This window comes from Desmodus rotundus, chromosome 11 (assembly GCF_022682495.2).
Source record: "Desmodus rotundus isolate HL8 chromosome 11, HLdesRot8A.1, whole genome shotgun sequence".
NCBI lineage: Eukaryota > Metazoa > Chordata > Mammalia > Chiroptera > Phyllostomidae > Desmodus > Desmodus rotundus.
The window spans coordinates 25,076,686-25,104,349 of NC_071397.1; the positions used below are offsets into that span (position 1 = coordinate 25,076,686).

The following is a 27,664-nucleotide window of genomic DNA, read 5'->3' on the forward strand; positions in this document are numbered from 1 at the left end:
CCTCAATAAAATGTCTTGCTCACTGGAACATGGTTATTAGGAAAGAACATATGTTATGCTAATCTTAGATGATAACACTGTCAAGTAATTTGAGTAATATCTTAATTATTGACATTATATAACATCTCAAAATATTGCAGATGGATGTTCATAAAAGTGACAATTGGTCGTACTAAACTACATGCTGCATGTATGAATAGATTTGGAGGGCAATAGAAATATCTTTTTATCAACTTCCTATGCGCAAGTGACTGACCATAGTATAAAGAATTGAGAAAAACTATGTTGCTGGATAGGCAAGTCACTTGTCACATGAGCAGAATTAGATGCATAGGCCCTACCCACAGGCCGAAGACCGTGAGCTTCAGGCTTAAACATGTCCATTTAGAGATCACATAAATATTAACTGATATTTTATCCTAATTATTTAATACTTATTTTTGAAATTTTATCTAGTTAGTCCTCATGGAACTTATTTTGGTATGAAGTAGAGAGAAAGAATTCTCAAAATAACAGAATGTATAAATGCAACTTATTAAATATTAAAATCTTGCTCTATCAATTCAAATCTCTCTTTTATGTTTTATATCTATCATTTTAATCTTGATTTTCTAATCCATTTCCTTTTATATGCATATTTCTAATAATATCACACTATTTTGTTATAATTTATTTTAATGTACTGCATAAAAATACACGCTCCCTTACTGCCACACCTGTTCAATATTTCCCTGGATATTCTCTTCCACTTTAAAATGACTGGATTAAATTCAAAATATTATTCCATTTAACCTGTTTGAAGTTGCTGTATACTTTTCAGATGTAGTGTTTATGTAGCATTAAGGACAAAAGTCTCATGTCTCAAATAAGGACATCATATTGCTATTTATCTACTTTTATGGTTATTCAATAAACTTAACCTTTCAGACTTTGCTCTCTATAGTTTTAAGCAGCAGTAGTATTCTTCTGTTAATTAATAAATGTATCTTATCATTTGGTTTTTAAATGATATATATGAATTATATGCATACATAAAGCATTTTGAATTGAGTTTAATGAAACTACCTCTTCTGTTTCAACTTTAAAAATAACATTGAATATTGTGCCTTTATATTTTATTATGGTTAGAAAAAATAATATGTAGAACAAAAGGAAGATAAGGTAAATCCTTATGGTAAAAATAAAATAAAATTACTCAGTAAACTATAACTTGTCAGTGTTTTTTCTTTTTACCTAATGATATGCTAAATTATATCATTGTCTTAATTTGACTCATTATTTTTATTACTGGATAAAATATCCCCTTGTCACTTACTAGAGTTTTAGTATTATATTGCATCATATTTTAATTTAGTATTTTATGACTATGAATGGCAAAATGAAACTCAAAACTTTATTTTGTAAAATTTTTGTTATCCATTGCTAATGGAGAATATTTGGATCAGGAAGCTCTGGTTGCTGTCTGTTATATCCTTCCCAAATAATTAGTAGAAAAAAAGAAAGTCATATCACTACGAAAAAACAATATTTTTTTTTCTCTTAAACTTCATTTGCCTCATGAGTTAAACCAAATCGCAAAGGCTGCTTTGGACTAGAGGAGGTCTGAGAAAGACTATTTTGATCCAATTGAAAGTAGAGCTGTCATTATACTACAGAACCAGCAATTCTACAGTTCAAAAATCACAAGAAACATATTGATACCTCCAGGAAGCCTCACTTCGCTTATTACAAAAGGTTGTTTGGAGGGTCATATTTTTCTCAGCAACCCACTGCAACCCAAGAAATGCACCAGAGTAAGGGAACCCAGAATTACAGGTTTTCGGCTTTACTTACACTTTTAGTATGGAGGTGGAAGGTGAGGAGGAAATAATAGTACCCAATGACCCACTTTAAAAACATACTAGGAATTCTGCCTTTATCAGTTACACACTTGTTCTACATTTTGGCAGTGTCATGGAACATGATCAAGATTTTGGCACTACGGTCCATCCCACTGTGGCCTACCCCACTTTTCCTTTACATGAAATGATTAGATCAGATGTGTTTAAAGATTGTCTCCAGCTACTGTATGGCTTTGGTCAACAAGAGACACCAGGAGGATACTAGAAGACGAGAGAAGTGAGGTTGAGTGTATGTCCCCTGGTCTCCTCCTGGTTGTTTGGCCTTGGATTGCCCGGGTCCTCTCCCTAAAGGCCGTGGCTTCTGTAAGCTGTCAGCTTTTCTCTTTAGATTCTGGGGTTTGAAAACTGCTCTTTACTTTGCCCCTCTCTGCATAGGGGTAGTAATGATGTTCTGCTGCTATTAGTCCCTTTAGAATCATAATCTCTCTCACCATTTTCCTTACATTTTATCAATATCTTTGTAAATAATTTCTCTATTAAATTCTTCCCAAATATTCAATTGGAGTGTGCTATCTATTTGCTGATTTGGCCCTGACCAACACAGTGGGTGAACATATTGGAAAATGCCAACATGTACCTCATAAATAATTGATTATCAGATTAAAAATAATTAGCGAAACAAGTAAAACTAGGTGGAGAGTGAAAGAATTGGAGGAGGTCAAAATCATCAAAGAGTGTTTGCTGTTGTCTTGAGGAGATGGGACAAATGGAATGTGACAAAGTTTTTTTCATAAAGAGCAAGCCTAGGATTTGATTTCCTACAAATGTAGATTTCCTGATTATTTCTAACAGACTGTGTGAGAGTAGAGGGTATACTCAGTTGCATTTACGAAGAAACTTATATGTGACAAGTGATGTATTAGGCATTGCATACTAGTTACACAAAAAGCTTTCACTTGTAAAAGTACAAGGAAAATATTTCATTTAAATGTATAATTTGGTTGTGGGCCAGGTCCCTGGTTGTGGGCATCAGAGAGGCAACCAAATCAATGTGTCTGTCTTACATCAATATTTCTCACCTTCTCTTTCTCCTTCCCTGCCCCTCTCTCTAAAAAAATAAGTAAAATCTTTTAAAAACTATAGTTTAACTTCATGTATTTTTTAGAAACTTTGTAAAGAAAATCATATCCTACTGAATATACTAAATATGATGATTTGGTCTTTCATATTACCAAGTTGCCAGACATAAATTACATACCTAAAATTTAATCAGATATACGTGTTTCTTCTAAAGCATACACATACACCACAATGAACACATACAAAACAATTTCTCACTAAATGAAAATTAACTTCACTGCCACAGTTATACTTGAAATTCTTCTATAAGACAGAACTTTAAATAATGAAAAATCTTTTTCTGCTAAGTACAATTCATTAAACCCTTCTTTTTGCATGCTTCCCGATTTGATAGCAATTACAAGGGTAGAGAAAATTAGTGATTTTTAAAGTGCTTTAAAATAAGAACAGTTATCTAAGAAAAGTGGCTTTTCATTAATTATTTCAAATCCACACATGGAATATTATCTTGTTTCAATATTTATGTGTTATTTTGTTAAATAGAAGATATGTATTTAATTTATATTCTGAGTTATATTTATGAAGGCATCACAGCTTTGCATTAAGAAATGATAAACTCAACCATGTAGGATGGGGAAACCCAACAAACTACCCTTAATTTCTTCATCTTTCCCATTAAAAAAAATAAAATACCACTACTAGAGAGCAACATGTTGTGTTCGACCTGACCAACAAGCTATTTCAAGAAATAATGTGAGTTATTCCTAAACTTTGAAAGATCCATTGTAATGAATTGAACTAGTTCAGTTTCTGATTGCTTGCCAGCAGTATAGCCGTCTCCCACAAACTCCTCTATTGATATGGTGGCCTTTGTGGCAGTGCAGAAGGAATAACCATCTGTGTCTGCCACAACAGCAGGTGCCATCTTCATTGACTGGCTCCTGCTCTGATTACAAAGAGGCTGTTTAGAGCACCTGGTGACTACAGCAGGCTCTTTCTTTTCTGTAGGAAAGAAACTCATTTCTGAAAGTTTATTGAACTGAAACTGAGAAACTCACCAGAAATCATCAGCTGACGAGGTACTGGAATGGACTCCAGTGAAGACAGAGTAAGAGATCCAGTGAAGGGAAGCCTCTGGACCGAAGCAACAGCTTCCCAACCATGCACACTAGGCTGAAGTTCCCATTGGGACCATTCTGAAGAAGTTCTGAACTCTTCTTTTAAATCAGATGTTAAAGTCACATAATCTGTAAAATGTGTCCAATCTGGCATAAATACAGATATGGGGAAAGAGGTCTGCATTGGAAGCGACTGAGTTGGTGAAATGGTATATAATGCAACATTAGAGGTTGCTCCTAAAACATCAGACATCGAGGCTGCGTATAGTGGAGGGTTGTTTTTGAGGTCATTTGAATGTACAGTTGCTGGGTGACTTTGTAAATTTAATTCAAGATTCAGAGAACTATCACTTGTGAGAAGTTTGAACTGATGTTGAGATTCTTTACTCTTCTTCATGCCCAATAAATTATCTTGATTCAGTACCTCAGTGGGACCCATAGTTATACCATATTTTCCTATTTTCAATATTTTAAAAATGTTTCTCGATAGCAATGGATCGTCAGTAGTCAGTTTTGAAGTCAAATCAGAATGCATCAGGTCAAAAAAATCGGTTTGTGAAGGGACAATGGATAAACCAGTCTTATCTAAACATAAATCGACATCCAAATTACTTGATAGGGTAATGGCTTCCTCCAAGGATGAGGATAAAATTATTCCTTTTGTACTCTTTTTAGATAGAAATAAAGATGACAATTCTGTGAATGCCACTGATGGTGTTATTTCAGTAGCAGAAGAAAACAAATGCCCAGAAGTGATAGTTTGAGTTCCCATTAGTGCATACCAGCTGGCTAATATCGCTGAGTTCATCCCGAATGTCTCATAAAAATGGGACTGTTTGCTATGCAAAACTTGATCTGAGAATTTATGAGAGGATTTTATTTCAGTCATAGAACATGTTGCACATGTTTGGCTTAATTCACTTAAGGAATCAGCAGTTTGTGATTTGGTGTTTGTGAGTCTCCGGTTGCGAGATGCTTCAGTAATAATCTGATATTCACTGGGATTGGAGGCTTGTGTGGTGAATCTGTGCAGAGTTGATGAGCTTAAGAAGGCTACCTGTTTAGAGATAATTATCTTAGCAGGAGAAATAGGAGACGTTGAGGAGCTCAGCAATCTCCAGTACTGTCTTCTTGAAAGTAAGGAAACAGCTGAATATTCTTCAGTACCCTCTTGAGCCTCCTTGGAGACAATTGGAGGTATGCTTGTGGAAGCAGTTGTGAGCAAGAATCCAGGGGCGAGGAATGAGTGTCTGTTTAACTGAATAGCAGCCCCTGGAATGCCACTAATTACTGAACTCATTGTGGTAGCAGATAAGGCAACGGTCTGATCGTTGTCAAATAATAAAGATTGTGTAGGAAAAATAACATCTGTCAGTAAGGAAGAGATGATAAATGGGGTCCTCTCTCCACTGTTGAGGAAAAAGAATCCTGGTGTGACAGCTGAACTTTGCATAGGCACACGTGGTACTGATGTCGGGCCTCGGACAATTTGTGTTGGATCCTGAACTTCAAAATTCAGAAACTGAGAGGAGGAAATATCTGTGGAAGAAGAAAGACTATTTTGCTGAAAGCTGCCTAATAGAAATCAGTTCTTCTAATAAATAGGTTTCAAAGGATTTGTGGATACTTAATAGTGATAAATCAGCAGCTGAGAAAATATCATGTTTGAAAATGTCTGTCTCTTTTGAACCTTCAGAGAAGAAAGAGCCAAATTTAAAAAAACAAAGAAAGAAGAAAAAATGAATTAAAAATAAACAACCTTGGCCCTGGGCTGGCTCTTCTGCAATTACACTGCCATCGCAGAACAGTTATGTGCAGACGAATGTGGCTCTGCAAATCATATTGCAGACAATACTGCCTGAGAAAGTGTAGTGACTGCACACTCATCATTCACACCCATGGGAGGGCCAAGGTCAGAACAAAGGGCGTTAGGTGGCATGGACATATTATAAACTACGTGTAAATGACTCCTTGGAATTTTAAAACATGGTAATTTACAACACTTTGTCATTGATAGAATCAATGACTACTTAGCCTATTGGGTTAGGAATGTTAGAAAATATCATTTTACTTTCTAAATAGGCAAAATATTCTGTATATTACATCATATTATATTTTAATTTAATTCTTAAAATAACAGAATATGTAGACAAAAATAGAGCAGTGAGCCTTTCTGTCTATATCAGCCTTCAAAAATATTCTCCTTACACAATGAATATCTCGTTGAGGGCTATAGTTCTCATTCTGATTGTTCTGAATGACATTGACTATATGAAGAATGACTGTATAATTTAACATACACTATATTGTTTAAAATACGGCATTATGTGATTTAGTAAATTAAATAATAAGACATTAAAACATACTCAATTTGTCAAAATACTTCATAAGAATTAAAAACAGATTTTTAAAAATCTGAGTATTTTTTAATAAATTGATAAGAATAGAAATTTACGTATAACATTTAAAGACTATGAATAAACACAATGAAGGAAATAGTACAAAGCCATTTTTAATAAGTTTTACTGATTGTTAAAACAAAATGAGCTGAAATTGGGGGTCCTATTATTTACCCCAATTTATATTTCAGAATAAAGACTGTTAATGAACTTTTTTATACTCTTTTAGAAAGAGTATTAATTACCAAAGTCTATCAATATTCTTAAAACAAAACTTAAAAAGTAACATATAACCAACAAGAATTCTAAGACGATTTTGTGCTCCTGATATATTATGTATCTTAGAAAAAATAAGTCAGAAAGTAAGTTTCAGTATACACCTTTTTCTGATACAAACATCTCCATATCTTACTCTCACGTACTTACCTTGACCACCTGAATGAGTCTTCATTACAGTCCACAGTTCTGCAGTCCCTGGGGATGGAGAGTGACTGACTGAAGTCGTGGACGAGGGCACCACCCATGCTTCTGTAGGAATGGCGTCTGTTCTTTGAGAGGAGGAAGGTAAACAGCTAACTCTCCTTATTTCACCACCGCAGAGAAACCCAGTGGGACAGGCCTGCAAACAATAATCGCCTTAATTAAACTCACAGTTTTTCTTTTTTTTATTCCTGAGAAATAACTTTTAAATTTTGTTTTGAAGTCATTTGGATTTTTGTAGTCATTAAATAGCTCCAATGCATCACCTTATTTAGTTGGAAAATAAAATTTCTACAGTAAATTTTATGTATATTTCAAGATGAATTCGTCCTTTCAAATTTTGGTTATGCTCAATTGAATGGCTAAATTTGTTCTTAATTCCTTTGATTTCAAGTCAAAATACCGCTTTATATTTGCCTTGAGGATATTTTTTCCAAAAAAAATTGTATGTATGGGAGTCAATCTAAATCTAGTGGCTCTTTTAAAAATTACAAGCTTTTTTTGGCTCTAAATGTAAGGTTTATTTGGAAGATAATATAAAATTCAGCGTCTCCATTGGATAGCGTGAAAATGTTTTTTTGTGATGTTCAGATTATTTTAATTTGTATTGGTTTATAAGCAATATTCTTGATATGTTTTTTAGTTTGATGTGAATAGCCTATTTTTGCCTTATATGTATAATATAATTTCTACATAAAGAAATTGGTTTTAACTTATAGGAAAGAAAACTGTGACACATGCATAAATAAGCACAAATGGATCAGAGTATTCTCCTTTAAACAAAGAGTTAAAAATTAGTTATACTATTTGCAGTAATTTAAACTTTAAGAAAATACAATTCAAATATATTTTAAAATACAAATACATACCTATTTCCTAACACTAAAGATGTATTCAATAGCTATCTGGCTTCACTGTTTTCCTGTTTGTCCAAGATGGTATCTAACTTGCACAAAATATAAATTTTGCTTTAGATATTCTTTTTCTTTTTTGTTCAACAATTAAATATTCTTTAGTCACTGTGAAATTACACCTGAAAGTATTTATGAAGGTTATAGGTTTCTTGATGTTATATAACTGTTTTAAAAATCTAACACGGAGAAAATAGTAAAAAGTGAAAGTAGAAGTGATAAAAGAAACAGCAAGAAAAAGTATGTCGTATGATTCCAAAGTTTAAAAACCAAGAGATTTGTCCTTTTTCTCCATTTCAGGGTAAACAGCATGCCCTGGAAAGATGACAGATTAATAAAAACACACATGAGACTCGGATAGAGACCAGAATGTCAATATACTACCTTATAGTGAAAACGCAGCTGTTGGACATCTCATAAGTATTTGCACGTCATGGTCAGCGTTTCCTACTGAATACAGTAGAAGCTGTTACTTAACTACCTTGAGAAATACCTACCACAGGATTAAGGGATCTTCAAAGGCCCATGGTCAACAAGTTCTCTTTATATCAGCATAGTTACACAAAAATCACAGGTTTCCTTGACACGCATTAGACCAGAACATGTAAAACTAGGTGATTTGAATGCTTAAGGACATCAGGCTAAGATATCGCCATTAGAATCGTCTGGAGTATGTGATGCACACTGATTAAAACTCTCCTTACACAACTGCACATTGACCCTCCCAATATTTGCCTCCATGGGGCTGATGTGTTCTCTAACAGTGTTGATTTTTACATCACTGGATATGCTGATTCATTCATTCCCCCAGGTGACAAGACGAGCAGCCATGAAGCCACGCTTTTTCTTTCCTATGTTGCATATCTAGGCTCACAGCCATAATGAGCTATTCTTAGAGTGTAACTCTCTAAGTGAATTTATTTTCCTAGTTTTGAGCTTCATAAAAATATCTTGTCATATTGCCAAGTACTATCAACTAAAATTGTATATGTAATTTTGTTGGCACATATATGTATAGATGTATGTATATGTACACACACGTACATATATAGGGGTGGTCAAAGTAGGTTTATATAATACAAATAAATCAATAATTAATAAATAAATAATAATACAAGAATAAACTGTGTTTCATGTACTCACAACTATAAACTTACTTTTATCCACCCTTATGTATACATATACATACATATGGGATGAGCAAAAGTTGGTTTACAGTTGTTTGTATGGATAAAGACATGCAGATTATGATTATTGAAATAGCTTCATTAACTCAAAAGAATGTCATGTATAACTGTAAACCTACTTTTGCTTACTGCTCTGTTTGTGTGTGTATATATGTGTACATATACACATATATATGCCGACACAATTTATTCTAGACAAACTTCTATATTTTCCCTTAGTTAAATACCCAGCTGCATGTTCAGTAATCCCATTTCCTTTTCCTCATGGAATAAATGTCTCAGTTGCTCTTGTGTTTATGTGTGACCATGTGACTTACCTCTAATCAATACAAAATGAATGGTCAAGAAATGTGCCATTTTCTGATTGATCCAAAAGAATCTTCTATGTGTGAAGATTCTCCAGTCTCTTCCCCTATGTGGTGACCCACATGTTAAAGATAGGGAAGCCACAGAAGGAAGCAGCCCACGTCCCAAAATCTCTATCTGAAGGAGACTAACTGAAATCAGAAGCATTCAACTTGGATTTCATGTGAATAAAAAATAAATTTACATTAAGCTAGAGGTTAATATAATAAATAAATATAAATAAATTTTGGTGGTTATTGTTGTAGCATTTTGTGTTGCTCTAACTAAAATATCACTCTGCCTCGCCTGGTCTTTCTGATAATATTCTTTTTTACTATAAGAAAATTAAATCAAAACAAAAATGATTGGACATTTCCTTTTCCATAACTGCTTAATTAAACTGAAAAAATATAGACATTTAAAATATTTAGCTTTACTCTCATTTACTAAACTTTTAAATTGACATATTTCTTTCTTAACTTTGTGGTTACCATAGCTTACTTATTTTACCAATATATCTCCTATTCACTTATTCATTCATCTGTCAAATATATATTGATTACTTCCATGAGTAGCATAACAACTAACTGATATGTATTAAAACTGAATATGTGCCAAGATGATTACAGTAATTTCTATAAAACTTCATAACTTTAAAAAATATTTTTCTTTCTAAATCTATATTTGAGGAAAATAATGCAAATAAAAGCTTTCAAGCCAGAGCTGTATGAAAATATGATCGTCTTCTCCATGGACATTGTGTAGCCCTTTATTTCTTCACTCCACAAATATTTACTACTTTCTAGGCATGACTATCATTAAGAGCTAGGAGTAAACTAGTCAACAAAATAAGAAAAGTCCTATTATCACATAGCTTGTACTTTAGTAAAGGATTCAGAATTTATTCATTAATAACAATTAGCAATAAGTGGCTTAAAGGCATAATTTTGCAAAATAAATAAGGAAAAATAGGGAGGGCTGACTGGGAGGAAGTGGTCAGAGGAGTCTTCCATGATCAGGGATCTACATTAATCTGAATATCTGAGGCCTAAGCCTTCAAACAAAGTGGTACTACAAAGTCCCCGAGGCAGGAACATGCTTTGTATATTCGAGCAACAGCAAGATGGGCAGTGTGGATAAAGAGAATAAGGACAGGTCATCAGTGGATAGCAGTGAGGTCATGGACATGGCCAGGGACAAGATTACATAGGATGATGTGCTTGCTCAGTTGTTTGTGGCTGAATCTGGAATCAATTCTGAAAGTGACGGGGAGCCCTTGGAATATTTAATATTTAGAATAGGAAAATGATATGGCTTGATTTATATTATAAAAAGATTATGTTAATGCTATGTAGATAATAGCCTATTAAGGAAGTTTGGAGTGGAAGAAAGAATAAAAGACAGGATACTGGTTGGAAGCTAACAGTTGTCTAGGGAAGAAGCAAAAAGAGATTGGCCTGGAGTGAAAATGGTGAATACAGTGAGTAAAGGTTAGTTTTTAGATATTTTTTGGAGGTAGAGCCTGTGACATATGCTGATATACCAGATGATTGGAGTGAGAAAAAAAGAAGCTTAATAAATAATTCCTAGGTTTTGTTCCTGTCATTGGACAAAGTAGATGTGCTGTTTGCTAATTTGAAGAACAGTGGTGAAGACCGATCAGGAACTGGAGGAAGATCAAGATTTCTGTTTAAACTCTTTAAATTTGACAAGCTTACAAGTTATCCAGATATGGATGTAGAAAAGGAAGTTGAAGATATGAGTCTCTCAAAAGAAAGAATTACCCTTAAATTATTTCAATGAACCAAAAAGTATAACTTAAATGAAACCAGTGTTATTCCATAGCCCTTTTCTCTAATCTGTAGTCATAGAACTAGAAAATAGGAAAGCTAGGATTCACATGTAGGGAATGAGGCTTCACAACCACACTCACAATCAATATGCTATATTTTTTTCTGGTGTATCATTTGCTATAAACAGTTCTACTCTACAGTTGATTATTTTAGGTATGAAAATTAAAACATTCTTCTTTTTTAACAGCCTGTTTAAAAAACATACTATCAATTAAATTTAATGACCACAAATAATGTGCTACAATCTGGGCAAAACAGTGTCTATTATTAACATGAGTTTACAACCCTGTGGCTTAGTATTTTTCATTCAATTGACGGTAACATTTGAAGATGTAATGTTGTACTTTAGCTGAATGCTCTACTTGAAATGATGAGTCTGTAATGTAGTAAAAACAATCCCAGTGGTCACAGCCAGTTTCATATCAATCTAATTTTGTAGTTTCAACTACTTTCCTCAGAACTGATGGGCCAAATTTACTCTGGGTGAAATGTCCAACCTTTCGGTGTCTCTGGGCCACACTGGAAGAAGAGTTGTCTTGGGCCACACATTAAACACACAAACACCAATGAAAACTGATGAGCAAAAAAAAGGTTTTAAGTAAATTTATGGTATTGTGTTGGGCCTCACTCATAGCCATCCTGGGCCTCATGCAGCCTGTGGGCTGTGTGTTGGACACCCCCGCTTAAAGTTTACTAAAATAATCTACAGCTTGATTTTTTCCACACTATCAAACTATATGTTATTAATATTTTTATTATTTATATAGAAAACTGTATGCATAATTTGTGGGTTTCAGTGCAAATGAAAATATGAATCGTATTTGTTGAAAAATGGTTAAATATTCAAGTCAGCATAAGCAGGGTATTAGACCAAGGATGCGTTGGTGTGAGGGAGGGTTGCTATGGCAGCATCTTATGCAACTCACAGGTCACACATCGATGATACTGGCCTGCCTGTACATACTATTTTGTCAGACTATATAACACTGGATTTACCTGCTAGTATCTCGATGCCCTTTGTGAATTTGTTCAGGGTGATACTTGCCTTCTTAAACTGAAATACCATTTTGACAATCAGAAGTAACAGTACAGATGGTTGGTATGGTAAATTCATGACATGGTGTTCCTTGCAGAATTACAAAGGAACTAGTAGGCAAAGGAATGAAGGTAAAGTAATCAAGCAAGTCAGTTTCTAAGCACAGGCTTAGTTACCCCATCAATTACAGTTCTTAGAAGCAATAAACTCTTCCCAGGTTCCTAGACATAAGACTTTTCAATTTATGCTAGTTGGAATTATCATGTTTCATTAGGAAAGGTTCATTAAACTAAAGTTCTCTTTGAATAATCTCTCTTTCTTGGCAAACCCTTGCATTATTTACATCATTTTTAATTCTATAAAAATTCCACTACATAAATTTTACTACATAAAATTCTCAGAACCCAAGTTACAAATCACAGTCCAGGCATAAGACCAATAACCAACAGTTCATATGTAGCTTGTACATTTCTCCCATAACTCTTTGGTTAAGTAAGGGGGGGTGGATTTCAAGGTGAAACTTTACTCCCATCATGTATGTGGTAGACAGAATGACAAATTTTAAGCTAGTCTTCAAGATTTCGCGCCCACCTCAACGGTCTACTCCCCAACCTCCCACCTATCAGTGTATAGGCCCTGCCTAACACATGATGAACTTTGTCCCATGATTAGGTGATGTTATGCGGTACAGTTGACCTTAAGAAAAGGAGATGGGATGTTGTAGAGAACAGGACCTGAAGCCATGTTTAGAGCGTGCCCTGTAGAGCAATGGCTCAGGGGGTTGATAAACCCCTCTGCATGCACAGCAGAGTGTGGCAGGTAGTGCGTGCTTATCTGAAGGGTAACACCACCCGCTCAGAGCATGTGCAGTAGAGCAACGTCAACCACACGTGTCTGTCTATTGAGGTTGCAAAAAACAGCATATGTCGATCAGAACTGATATAAATAATCACCTATCCAAGCTGATGCATACAACAAGTGCCTGTCAGGACTGAGGAAAGCAGCGTGTGCTTATCCAAATTAAGAAAAATATGTTTATGTGAACTTGTGCAAAATCAACAGGACTTTTCAACCAAAAGAAGAATAAAAGCAGAGAACTTCAGACCACAGATGACGCATCTGGAGAGCGAGTCACTTTGAGGCATCCTGCATGTTTCTCCTCTGGAGACAAAGCCCTCCACTGGCTTCTGACCTCTGGCTCTTCCTGCTGCCCCTGCTGCCTCTAGGACCGGACCTGATCTGGGTCAGTTACCCCCCAATCCTCTTACGTGGTGCTTCTACTGATTGTTTCTTAGTGATCATTATTGTTATTAGGTTGGTATGGACTTGGATTGAATCTGCATTAATAAAAGCTGAGTGAATAGCATAGTCGCCTGTGTTGGCTCCCTGTTATTTCTCGGTGCTGGTATCATTAGTGGGACTGGTGGTCATTCAGGTAGCTCCACGCTTTCTGCTCGTAGGGCCTGGGTCAGACAACCGAAGTGGGAATCTAAGCCTGGCTTATAGGAAATGCCATACCATGAAAAATACACTGGTGGCACATATACCCTTTAAAACCAGAGTTTTCTCTGGTTGTTCACAGAGCAGGAAGTCAGAGATTTGAGCTATTTGAAGGATTTGAGCCCTATTGCTGTTTAAAGATAGAAGGGGCCAAACAGCAAAAAATGCAGGTGGCCTGCAGGAGTTGAGAGCAGCCCCCAGCTACAATCAGCAAGGCAATGAGCAACTCACACCTACAACCAACCCAAGCTAACCGCTGAATTAGATTCTGCCAATGACAGAACAGAGCTTGGAAGTAGATTTTCCCTAGCCTGCAGAGGAGAATTTAATCCTGCTGACACGTTGAGCTCAGCTGAGCAGAGAAGCCCGAGAAGTTACCACACCATGCCTTGATTTCGGACCTACAGAATTAGTAGTTATCAAATGAATGTAGCTTTAACCTGCTAAATTTGTAGTGATTTGTTATGTAGCAATAGAAACTAATACACTGTCCCACCAGGCTCAACAACAGTAAATACCAAGACACTGGGTCCTATCCAGTTTTGGAGTCAGTGCTCATCATGCAAGGCAGTGAATTAAGAATCCTGTCACCAAGAGGTGGCAGCATCTGTAATTTTTGTTTCAGTCTGTCCTGGATGTTTGTGGCCTCAGTTCCATTGCTCTCTCTTCCCCTCCTCTGCCTTGCCTTGTGTTGATGGAGACCTGCCTGACTCCAGGCTGCATTTCCTGGGTTTTCATATTAGCTGGCTCCTACCCAGTGGAGGCACTAGAAACGCAGTGAAGAGTGGACCAAGGGAGAAACTGAGACATTCTTACTCCTCCCTGTATGCACAGGTGATGTCTCAGACAGCATTTGTGCTCCTCTGCCCCAACCCTGCATCTTTCAGATGGGTTGTTCCCATGGATACTGTTCCCATTTTGTTCCTGGGCTACCCTGAGTGGTTTCATGCTGTTGCTGATCTCTTGTTTACCTCACTGTCCTCCAGTTGGATCTCTGCTCTTCTTTCCTCTCTGTAACCAGTTCCCTCTATTATAAATGTTATAAATTGTTTCTGTTTTCCTGATTAAGACACTAACTGCTCCAGTGTTGCTGTCCAATGAAGGGTACTTGGAAGATTCTGTATGCAGTTATCTAACTCAATGGGAGGTGAAAGGTAAAGTAGATGTCGACCTGAAAGCAGGAGTACTCTTTTGAAGATTGATATCCTTGACCTTTAATAATAATTTTTAAAATCTATATTAATGATCAGAGATTAAATATTAAGAATACTTTAGTATAAAATATATAATATTGAGATACTTTGTGCTATACAGTTGGGTAATATACCTATTTTTATTTTTATTTTTTCTAGAATTTCTTATAGAAAATCAACATATACAGTTCATTTCAATAAATAGATTTGTTAATTGCATGTTTATATGTGAACTTGACATATACATCTGTGCCAGTTTACTAAAAGTTTCCGTAGACAGCACCATAATCTGAGTCTGTAACCTTATCTTCTCTCTTGTTCCCACCACACTTAACATGCTCCACTCACATTGTCTCCTCTTTGCCATCTCCAATGGGGCAGGTCTTTTCCTCCTCAGGACCCTCACATATGTTGATGCCTCTGATAGCACATCCATAATCTCACTTTCCTTTGGCTTATTTCTTTTTGTTTCTCTGGTTTTAATATAAATGCCTCCTCCTTACAGAGAACTTCCCGGCCATTTACATTATTTTCCTCTTGCAGTAACTTTTTCTTTTCCTTCAAACACTAACTCCAGATTGAATGACATTTTTGTTTATCTGGCCCCTTAATTTACATGTCTTTCTTGGTATCCTATAATCACTACTAGGCAGAAGTCTATATCTATTCCATTCTGTACTCTACTCAGCACACTCCTGGTATGCTGCTTGCCAATTAGTGTTTAATTAAGAATGTATAAGGAAAGGTTACAAAATTCTCTGTATACACTACATAGTTGAGCTTGCAAAATATAAGTATTTTCAAGCACAACTGGTTTAACAGATGTTTGAAGCACAAAATGACCCTACACATTTTTTAAAGAAAACAAGCAACAAAATGAGAGTTTAATAGTCCTGCCTTACAGAATGATTAAATTAACTCTTAAAATAAAGCCCAAAATCATGGGAATGGTCTGTGTTGAGGCCACAGATGACAGATAACAAAAGAAGTACAATTAGTACTGTTACACTTTTTCTTTGTGTCCTCTACATTTTAGTGGTGGTGGTGGGGGATCCTTTGCCAGGGTCTCTTGCTAAGGAATGCTTAAACCTGCTGGACAGAGGAACTAGGAAGAATACGGTAAATAATTTGGAATTTTAAGAACTGGACAGTTAAGTATGTTCATAATCATTTGGTAACACCACATAAACCACAGTCAAACTTTTGTGAGGTAGTTCTTGGCCTCTTGGTGATGATAAAAATAGAGCCCTGAGTGAGTTTCCTGATTAGCAAGTCACTAGAGGGGAGATAGAAGCTGGTGGAAGAAGAGGTCCCAGTGCTGCTTCTGCTGGGCGAAGTTCCAGGTGATGACTAGACACTGGGGTATGGAATATCAAGGATGCCAGATCCCACAAGGCTGTGCCCCTAGGCCCAAACACTGCTCTGCGTGGCAGCTCTGACACTTTTTAGGAAAACTATTGTAAGCCAAAGGAGAGTTCTGGGGAAAATGCTCACAGGTCAAAATTGTCCTCCCCTCTTCCTTCCTTCCTTCCTTGTCTTCTCTGCCTTCTCTGTCTTCTCCTTCCCCTCTCCTTCCACCATCTCCCACCTCCTACCAAGTCTTCTTCCTCCTCTTTCTTTTCCTCCTTCTTTTGCCAAGAGAATAATTCCATAGATATTTCTCTGGGATACACAAAGAGTTGAATAAGCAAGGGCAAGTTTAGAGATTGAGAGACCTCCAAGCCCCTCAAAGACCCCTGCCCAAGTGAAGATGAAATTCCACCCTTCTTGAAAAACTCCATTAGACAGGAAATTTACACTTTGGAACGGGAGTCTGGTAAAGTTGCTTAAACTTCTGTGCCTTGAGGTCTGTCAATTGTTTACATGGTCAAAACCTTACACAGCCTCACATGAACCTTGTGATTTAAAAAAGATGTGGCCTAGGCATCAACATCGAAGAGCAGAAGCATCTCACATAGTTTCCCATACATGACAGGGCTCCCTGGAGCAGATGGTGATCATGCAAACTGTTCTGTGGAGGATTTGAATGAACAGACCTGGGGACTAAATCTGACTTATGCATGTCTTCTTTACAAAGAGTCTGTCTGAATGGATGTATGTTGATAGTTCTCCAGATGACATGAATTATTCCTCTGCCTAGTCTGTGGGTGGCACTAAAGCCAAGTGGAGATGCATTTATTTTCTACCTCAAGCATCTACCAAAAAGGTGGCCAAGTTCTCAAGACTCATATAATGCTAGTATTCTTTTTTTCTGACTTGACAGCAAACAACAGGAATTCCCATTACCCCAATGTGCATTTATTTCTCTTCTTCTTTCAGGAAGGATGTCACTAAATTGGCTACTCATTTGGCTACCCATTCCTTGAATCTGATGCTGTATCATCATCATCATCATCATCATCATCATCATCATCATATCTCTCTCTCAAGTTAAAACAAATTCATTATAGAATGACTTCTGAAAATACTTCTATTGTCCTGTTTATATATTAACCTCTGCAATGTGATCCTATTATATTAAATCCTAGGTTAGCCACAACATTCTGTCATGGAAAGTTTTGATTGCCCCTTCCTACAGGAAGATGCTGATGACTTATCTCTGGAAACAATGATGGTATACAGCCAACAGTCATTCAAAATCCTTTCAGGAAGTTTGGTCAGTTATAGATTGAAATCAAATAAGGTGAATGATGAGCAATAAAATCCTAGACCATGAACAAAAACCACGGGTCTATAATCCCAAGAAGCCATGTAAAATCTGAAGAACACTGAGAATCTGGAATTTTCCTCAAAGTAGAAGCACAGCAGCCACACCTAAGTTTTATGGTATGAAGCCTGTGTAACTGACATCAACATTCTCTGGTATCTGATAACGAGCTCTCTACTTTCTTGAAATGAGGCTTCTACTTTCTTAGAAAATAACTTTATTTCCCTCACTGAATTTGGCTACCAGATTTAAAGGGGTTTGCTTCAGTGGAGATGTCTCTGAAAGAACAAGTTCATTGTTTTTCTAGACAATTCTTATCTTCAGGGACAACTTCTAGTGGACAAAGAATGGATAAAGATTTTGAGGACTGGACTGAATCAGAGATACTTTTCTGATTTGGCCAAAGAAAGATGCTATGAGAGAAAGGGGTGGAAAGCATAGCTCAGGGGAAAATCCAAGGTTAACGTTGAGACACATGTTCAGACAACAGATATTACAACAGTAAATTGATGAGGCAAGAGGTCAAAAGACATTGTTTTACAGGCAAGCCCTCAAAAGTATATTTACTAAGTGCAGGGTATGTGACAGAGTTATTTTTTTAAAATAAAAAGTGTGACCAGGTCATTCTTCAGCTTAAAAAACCGTCAGTAGGTTACAATTCTTTCCAGGAAAAAGAAGAAATGATTTAGCCTTGCATACAAAACCACTGGCCATTTCTCAAAACTCCTTCTTATTTCTTACCACTTTTTCACATAGAGTGTGCTACTTCCTACTTCACACATGTTGTTTTCCGCCTTGAATCCTACTACTGACACATGTTACCACCCTGAACCTTCACAACTTAAGTACTCAACTTTTTTGATTCAGCTAAATGTTTTCCTGAAATCCTGTGTGTTCCTGAATTTTTTTAGTATGTTACTACTGTGCTCTCATGAAATCTATTATGTTGTGATTACTGTTTGACATGTTTTATAGTCCCAGGGTTCTATAGCTTTTTAAGAACAAAATTAGTCCTTAAGTATCTAGCTCAGTGTGTGAGATCATGGATTAGTAAATACTCTCTTGGGAAGCTTGTGGTCTCAGGCTCTCTATGTAAGCCTGATTCAGGTTGGGTTGAAAGAAGAGAGTAATATTCGTAATACATTGGAAACCCAAGAGCCTTTGATTTAGTTAGCTCATTTGATTAGAAATGTTGGACTGGATCTTGGGACAAGATCTTTGTATTTGTTTCAATTGAAAATCACAGGTGATTTATTAAGAAGCCTGTAGAGTATGATGAGGTCATAATTTGAGAACCAAATTTTAATTACTAAGTGAAAGGTATAATTTAATAAATAAGTTACATATTTTCAAACAAATTATACATACAGATTGCTCAGAACAATGTACATGAATAGTATATTTCTAATATGTTTATAATAAAGGTATTTAAACTTTTTTATTTTTCTGTACTGGTAAATGCTCCTGTGTATAAGAAAAGATAAATTATAGTTTTATTATTTTGAAATTATATATGGAGTGGATTAAAGTCCCTTTGTAATAAATTTGCTCTGAATATTTTTCTACTGTTTTTACATTAAAACCCCCTAAAAGTCCAGATCAATTTTTAGAAATTAAACAATCCATATAGTAATAAGAAGATTATATTCAGTTAGAAAATATAAACAGGATACTTCTAAATTTTAAGCAGATAATATTTTATCAACTTTCTACAACTAATTAATTCAGTTATGTCAACTATTTTTATTTCTGATTCTGATAAAAGAGGCACAAATGACCTTATTCATTATCTATAAATATAGCTTATTCACTAGCTATATTTACAGATATTAAGCTTTGAAAGCAGAAATAGTTTGAATTGACTGTAGCACAATTCATGTTGGAAATGTCATTGTATTTAATTTAAATTTAAATAATTTCATTGAATTTATTTAATTAAACACAACAGTATTGAGAATCTACTCTATCATCCACCATATCAGAATTATTTAATAACTTGTAATCACTATAGATGCATATTACCAGTGTGACCGATACAAATAAATCTCTGAAGTCTTAACACCAATAGCATTATCTTATTCTCTCCTCATTGACATCAAGTATGCCCAAGAAATCCCTGAGACTGCTGTCTAAGAAATACCAGTCCTCGAATCCAGTATCTGACACAGCGCCCTGAGTATGTAAGTGAAAGAGCCACTAAAACATTTCAGAAGTCAAACAGCCTGGACTAATCCACTATTTGAGGAGGAATACATAAAAGTAGCAGATACTATAGTTCACCAATATGAATGCCTAGGATTTCCCATTGTCATTTGAGAGCTGGCAAGGAGAAATTCAAAACTTTCTTACCACCAAGCAACTATACATTCAGAGTATCTTTCCTCAGTCACAGAATGTTCAACTATTGTTCATGAGAAAAGACACTTCATGGTTCTTTTTCTAATTCTGGCAATGGAAACAATGTCCTCATTCTCTGAATCCCTAGGATCCTTATTTGTTTGCACTTTATGTGAAATACTTCTTTCAAATCTGTTTTAATTGTTTCTGTTCACATTTTATCTCCTCCTGTTTTTTGAATAAAACATCTCTAACATTTCTGTTAATCCAAGTTCAAAAGTATACACATGCTAAGTGTTTAAAAAATGTGTGATAACAGGTTTTTTTTTTTTAATATTATACCTATCACATTCTTCCATTTCCATTCCCTGCAAATAACTTGCAACATTCCATCCCTATTCTCTGTGGGGCAACTTCAACCTGTACCCAATTACACTTGCCAAACTTGTCATTTAGGTGTGCTCTGTTATCGGAACTTGTTCTTAGCCAATTTAAACAAATCAAGTCGGGCTCTCTACCTTTATTTTGACATCAATAGCATCTTTATATATATACCTCTATCAAAACACATCAGTAAATATCATTTATTTATTTCTATCTCTCACAGGGCTGGTACTTTATTACAACCAAAACAGCCACAGTTGTGTGTATGGCACACAGCAATAATTCATCAAAACACTGATAATTTTATACTTTATATACTATTTAAAATATTAAACAGAAATCTTCATTTTAAAACATTTAACAGTACAGTTTCTGAACACTACCAAGCCTATTTTCTATTCTACAACATTCTTTGACAATCTCTCTCCCTTCAGATTAAAGTAGGTTAGGCTTATAGTTAGAATGCTTTGAAGCTGATCTTCAAATTCGAAGAATATGCACGCCATCCTCCCCTACTTGGGAAATGCAGGTGCAAATAACATGAAAAGCAGTTACACAAAGTAACACAAAAACAAATCAAGTACTATGGTACAAGGACACCACCTAACACCTCAAATAAATCAAGTGCAGGAAAAAACTATGTTGTGCCGAACATCTGCACCCCTGAGCTGCATGGAGAGGGACAAGCCACAAGTCTTACTCTTCCCCACAGATCGACTCTTTTCTTGGTTTCATTTATTTTTAATTAAGAACAGCAACAACAAAACCAGGTGCATTAAGTATGAATTAAAAGAAAGACTCCTAGCCCACAAGGAAAGCACTAAAATCCTGCTGCTTCTTAGTGCTAATGCCAGGAAAAGCAGGGAAACAGACTGGTTTTAATCATAAAAAAATGCAATAGATGTGGGTTATCATATTTCCTTTTGCTCCCTAGCTGCATTCAATTATTTATAGAATAAACTGGCAGATTTAAAATGCACAGGTCTATTTACTATAATGTAAGAACCATGTGAAATAAGAAATTTTGTTTTAAACATATAAGATAATTTTTGTAGGAAGTATATGAGCTAAATCCCTTGTAGTGTAGAGTGTCTTTAAAAAGAAATTAGAGCATAGCTCAGAATGAAAAGATCCCAGAACAGTAGCTGAATGCAGAATAACACCCTTGTGACTTAGTGTTTATGGGTCTAGAATTTGAATTCACTGGACAAACATAATTCTAACATTTCCCAGATATCGGTAAGTGTTCTAACCTCTCCAAATCTGCATTCTCATCTGCAAAGCAGGAATAATAATGATTATTTTGTGGTGGTTTGTTTTAAACATTAAATGAAGTAATATATTCAAAATACTTTGCCTGGCAAATGCTTCTTTCACAAATGATAGCTAATTTTAATGGTAGTTTATGGCTCAAGTTTTATTTTAAATCACTTTATTATTGTAAAAAGGAGTTCATTATATCTTTAATGGTATATGGCATTAAATCCAATAGCCTTTGTATTGAAAATTTGTCATGTGATTAATACCAAAATGTTTAAAGCCTCATCCATGTTCTTGTTCATTGATGAAGGCTTATTTAGAACCTATTGTAAACCTACTAATGTGTATTAATCCGGGGAGTAGAGGTAAACATGATGTGCACACTTCCTGTTCTCCTGAAGCTCAGTGGAGGGGAGAGAACCAGAGCAGAGGGGAGGATGGATAAAGGGTGGGGGTTGGTCACACGTTAAGTATTGAATATATAGTTACACAAATAACTGATGGATTACCGTTTTGGCAATTGCTATGAATACGAATTATAAAATGCTATCTAATTGCTTATAAAAATTCAAAATGGCACAACACCTTGGAAGAGAATCTGGCAGTTTCTTTTACAGCTAAACAGACTTTTTTCATAGAGTCTAGCAGTTTCCCTCTCCCTAGTATTCCCCCAAATGATTGAAAACTTGTGAGTGCACTTAAACTTGTACACAGATGCTTATGGCAGCTTTACTCATGACTGTCATAATCTGCAAACGAGCAAGATGTCCTTCAGCAAGTGCATAATTAAACTGTGGTGAATGCAGGTAATGGCATATAATTCAGCACTAAAAACAAATGTGGTCTCAAGCCATAAAAAGACAAAAAAAAAAGCTTAAGTACATATTACTAAGTGAAAGAATCCAATCCAAAAAGGCTAAATATTGTATTGTTCCAAGTATATTGCATTCTGGGAGAAAGCAAAACTAAGGAGACAGTGAAAGATCAGTGATTGCCAGAAGTTGGAGAGGGAGGGGGGACTAGGTAGATCACAGACAATTTTTAGGTTAGTGAAAACACTCTGTAGGATACTATGATTGAGGATACATGTCATTATTCAATGGTCAAACAACAATTTTGGGTAAGAACACTGCTCATCAATTGTAACAAATGCACCACTTTGGTGGTGGATGTGAACAGTGGGAATGGTTAAGGAATGGATTTTGGAAGCCAGCCTATGCTTTTATTTTGCAAAGTAATTCAACAGTATCTTCTTCCCACATTCCTATTAATACTACATAGAGATATTTATCTTAATAAACAAATAAATAAAAGCAGTGTAGGCATTTAATAAATGAATAAATACATTTATTTACACAAATAAATAAATACAGTGTAGAAGAAAGAGTACCAATTATAAGTGTAGGCATTTAAAATTTTATTTCCAACTCTCCAATGAACTAACAATGTCATCTTGGCTATGACCTAACAGTCAACTCACTACAAGCCCATGTTATAGATTTGGAAACTGAGGCCCAGACAACATTCCGTTTAACTGAGATCCAACATGTTAAAGCTATTCTCCTCTGACACAATATACAACACCAAGAATATTCTAAGGTCCTGTAAATACAAACATTTCTCCCCTGCCACCATATTTGAATAAGATTCAGATAAATAAAGATGAGAGGTGGACAGCCATTGCCCATAGTATCTAATTAGCTCTACCGGGTAGTCATAATTCTACTGTACTTTATTTACCCAGAAAAACCACTGTTCTAAGACATTTAGATTATGCACAATATCTTATAAAAATGTAACATAAGCTACCTTCAATATTCTACTTCTGAAAATGTTAAACTACATTTTCCATTTTAAATTATTTATTTAATACAGATTACTTCTTTTTTGCAGTGTTAAAATGTGTTTTTATTCAAATTTGTACCTTTCTTCCATCTCAAAAACCATCACATCCATTCTGTTACAAAATATTAAATGACCAGGTTGCTTAGAATGCTTATAATATACTCATCCACACTGTTTAAGTGACAGTAGTCATGAGAAACAGAATGAGCCTTCTTTCTAACGTTATTGCATAGTTAGAGTTCTCATTAACAGTACTGAGCAATATTTCAGGGTAGGCTTCTAATATGAGGTGCAGATAAAGACTTAGCAATTTTAGAGATACATTTTTAACCTTTGGGAGAAAGCTCTTCTAATGGCTATGTGATTCAAGGTTTGCCAATTGCTTTATTTTTAATATTAGTATCAGAATCATATCCTACTTAATGTCTTCATTTCCCTCAATATACAGTTTCCTGCATATTGAACTCATTGCCGACTTCCTTATTATCCCATACATACTTGTCTCCGCCAGTCCGCTGAAAGCTGTCTGGGCGAGAAATTAAAGCACATGAGTTGTTACATTATTTTGAGGATTAGCATAGTGCTCTGCACCCAATATACTCAAACATGTGAAGGGAAACCATCAAATATTGCCTTAAAAGGAGCATTGTTGCTGTTTTTTGTGCATTCAAGTCTTTCTATATGGATCTGACCTCTTTGAATGTAAAAACTGCATGTTTATGTATTTCTTTATATGTTTCCAATTACTTTACTGTCATACTGTGCAAAGGATGTATTTGGACTGGCCTAAAATATCAACTTGAGCTCAAATATAAATAAATGTCCAAAGCAATAAAACGTCACTTTGTAAAAAATAAATTATTGAGTTTATCTAAGAATTATACATTTGTTTATTTACTCCCTACATAGAGACAATAAGCTTTAACTATTTGAAAATGGCATTTGAACACAGTAAATACTTGTCAATATTTATTAACAACATTGATGACTTTATATCATGAGAAAATAAACACTGGAACCATAGACAAACATCAAATCAAGTGGTCTATTTGCTGTCCTGTGCCTCATTTTCTTAGGTCTGTTTTGAGGATGGCATTTAAAAACCAGATACTGTAAATATACTGTATGGCTGCAGAACTCAGAGCATTTTTTTCTCATTCAGAAAATAGTTTTCTTTTTTTCCCATTTTGTTTAATATAAATAGAGCTTCTACACGACATAAAGATCTGTGTTTCATGTTCAAGAATACAATTTACACTTTCACTGACTGCTATTATTTGCAAAATTGAATAAGCATGACCCACTGGCAATCATCACTTCATGTAAGGATCAACCTTGTTTGGTTAAAATTTACTTACTGAGGACAAAATGAGCAGTGCTGATCAAGTTAGAAAGAGAGAGATCATTTGTCTTGGGTTTCAGCAAATCTAGGGCCCTGAACAGTGTTCTGTCATTAAATTCGTTTACAGAGCATTTGGGTTTCAGAATAATGTAAGTACTGTAATGTTTTGATTCACCTTTGCAATCAGATCTGTGAAAAAGAATAATCTCCACTAATTATCAGCTTCTCAAAGATTATCACAACTCTGAACATTAAGAAAATCCTGAGAATTAAGGTTTTTAACATTATCTACTAACAATTAATTCTCAGAAATATGGAAAAATATTGATTGCTATCCCCCTATGCAATAGGTCTGTTCACTCCTCAAGCGACTTTCCATTATCAAAGAATAATTGTAGTCATAGTAATATTCTCTAATTTCATAAACACGCAGTTCAGTTAACATTTTTATAAGAGAATATAATTAGTAAGAGTTTTAAAAATTCACAAATAAAAGTCACATATAGAGAATGTGGCATCTTCTGAAGAGCTATTTGAGGAAGAAAAATGTTGGAGGGAAGTTTAGGTTAACTTAAACAATGTGAAGAAAATTGGTACCAATTATTTTGGTAAAAAGTTTAATGGCTTATATTGTTTCGAGTTATAATGAGAAATGCAATGCTTGCATATTCCCAATAATTTGATATATTTTAGTGTCTTTTAACATAGATTATATGTGACACTATATCATCTGGAGTACTTCTGTGTGCAAGATAATTTATAATTTTTTATTTTCTACATACTAGTGAATTAATCACTAGCTAAACTGGCATATTTTAAGCAATTCGATGAAAACCTCTAGCAACTCTGAAAAATATAACTGTCATTGGAGGTAAGATACCTGAGAAGCCTAAGTAAACTAAGGAAAAGAAATGACAGCTCAACAAAATTTAATTTTCATATTATTGAATACAGAATATCTCTTGATTTCTTTTCCAGCTTTATCGAGATAATTCACATATGTCTTTGTGTAAACTTAAGATGTACAGTGTACAATGGACAACAGGGTGGGGGCTGACTGTGGGAGCAGGGGGAGGGTGGGGTGGAGGAGAGCAATGGGGGAAAAATTGGGACAACTCTAATTGAACACAAAATAAAAAATAAAATTAAATAAGGAAATGAGTTTTTTAAAAAACATTAAATTTTATGAATAAAGGAAAATTTATTTTTCTCATTAAATATATTTACAGGTCCTTTTATTCTTAAAACAATCACAAGACTTCTGGTTTTTGGTTGGGGCTTGTAAGTTACCTCTCCTTTCCTTAAAAACATTAAAAAAGGCTGAACAAACTGCCCATCAACGATTCTTTTCAGCTCTGTTGGAGAACTGAGGTTACAAGGCAAATTACTGCCCCCTTAAACTGGAGAGGCAGCCAGGCAGATGCAGAGAATTACCAGGGCTGGAGCTCAGGAACAGACACCATTGCTGGAGCCAGCGCCAGGGTGGGAAACACACTCTAATTGACGAAATGCTGGGGGACCAGTGTGAACATACTTGAGAGTTAAAAACTCCAGGTGGTGTTCAGTCTAAGAGGATTTTCCATATTTTCATAAGTTTTACCACCAGGACTTCTAGCAGGTTCTCACAGTGCAGATGGGAGAAAAATCAACTTTGTGCTTTCAACAGGGAAGTGAACAGCCATTTGAAATACAGGGGAAGGGTCAAGTCAAGCAACATGTGTAAAGACCCTGTGACAAAGGCAGCAGGGTAGGAGGGAAGGACTGAATGAGTGGGCAGGGGAGAGTAACGGGGCGAAAATGGAGACAACTGTAATTGAACAACAATAAAACATGTAAGAAAAAAAACAAAAGGAAAAAAGAATTACTCTTGGAGCATTTTGTTCTTAACAAAATGGCCTAGACTCAAGGGAAATGATTTTATCAGAGCCTAATTCATGCGGGAGAAAGGAAACACCCAACTCCAGCCCCTTGAAGCTTTCTTGTTGCAAATAAGGGGTAAGGTTGATAAGAAGAACATGCACAAGTCACAGCCTGGAGGTGAGGTACAGGCTCTCTGAATGACTGACCCCTAATCATAGGACTGTTGAAAGCTGTATCTTCCCTCACATCATGGAAGCAATCTTTTCTTTCCCACATCAATAATAACATAGATTACTAATTGAAAGAATTGCACATCTCAGATCTATTTAAGAAGTTTGGAATTAAACACAATGATTACAGGAAGACCAAAACAAAGATATCAGAAGAAATTTTCGGCTGACACCTGTAGCTAGAGCAAACAGTAAACATGGCCTGACTCCTAGCAAGATAAAAGTCTCATACTAAAGGCCTACTTATTTCAGTTATTTTTATCCAGCACATGAGGTCTGGTCACAAATATAAAATTACTAGGCATACTAAAAGACAAAAAACACGGTCTGAAGAGACAGAAAGCACCCAAATCCGACTCAGATGTGGCTAGTCTGAGATTCTGCAATTACCAGATTAGGAATTTAAAGTAACTGTGATTGATATGCTAAGGACTTCAGTAAAACAACCTTAACAAAGATGACCAAAATCAAAACATACCCTTTATATTCTAAGGGGTACTGCAATTATCCCTGCTCTTGAGGAGCTCACAATACATCAGAATAGACGGAGCAGTACACTAATAAGCAAGTATTATATTAGAGTATGAAAACTTCATGCAATGTTGTAACTCTTCCCATGTATTCTGTTGCTAGGATGCCGGGACTCACCCCCCCCCCCCCCCAGGAAGCTGTCATTTCTTTCCTACGCCCACCGTTTCCATACCTAAACTCTACATGCACATTTAATTCTAAAGCAGGCAATTTACCTGCCTCTAA

General features: G+C 35.5%; 1 protein-coding gene across 1 annotated transcript in view; it reads right to left on the reverse strand.

The window, feature by feature from the left end:
- The window catches only part of EYS (eyes shut homolog), a 1,562,674-nt gene that overhangs the window by 678,528 nt on the left and 856,482 nt on the right, over window positions 1-27,664 (reverse strand). The window contains 3 exon segments of the mRNA XM_071219700.1: window positions 3,980-5,598; window positions 5,600-5,729; window positions 6,865-7,057. Coding sequence (XP_071075801.1) covers window positions 3,980-5,598; window positions 5,600-5,729; window positions 6,865-7,057 — 1,942 coding nt within the window.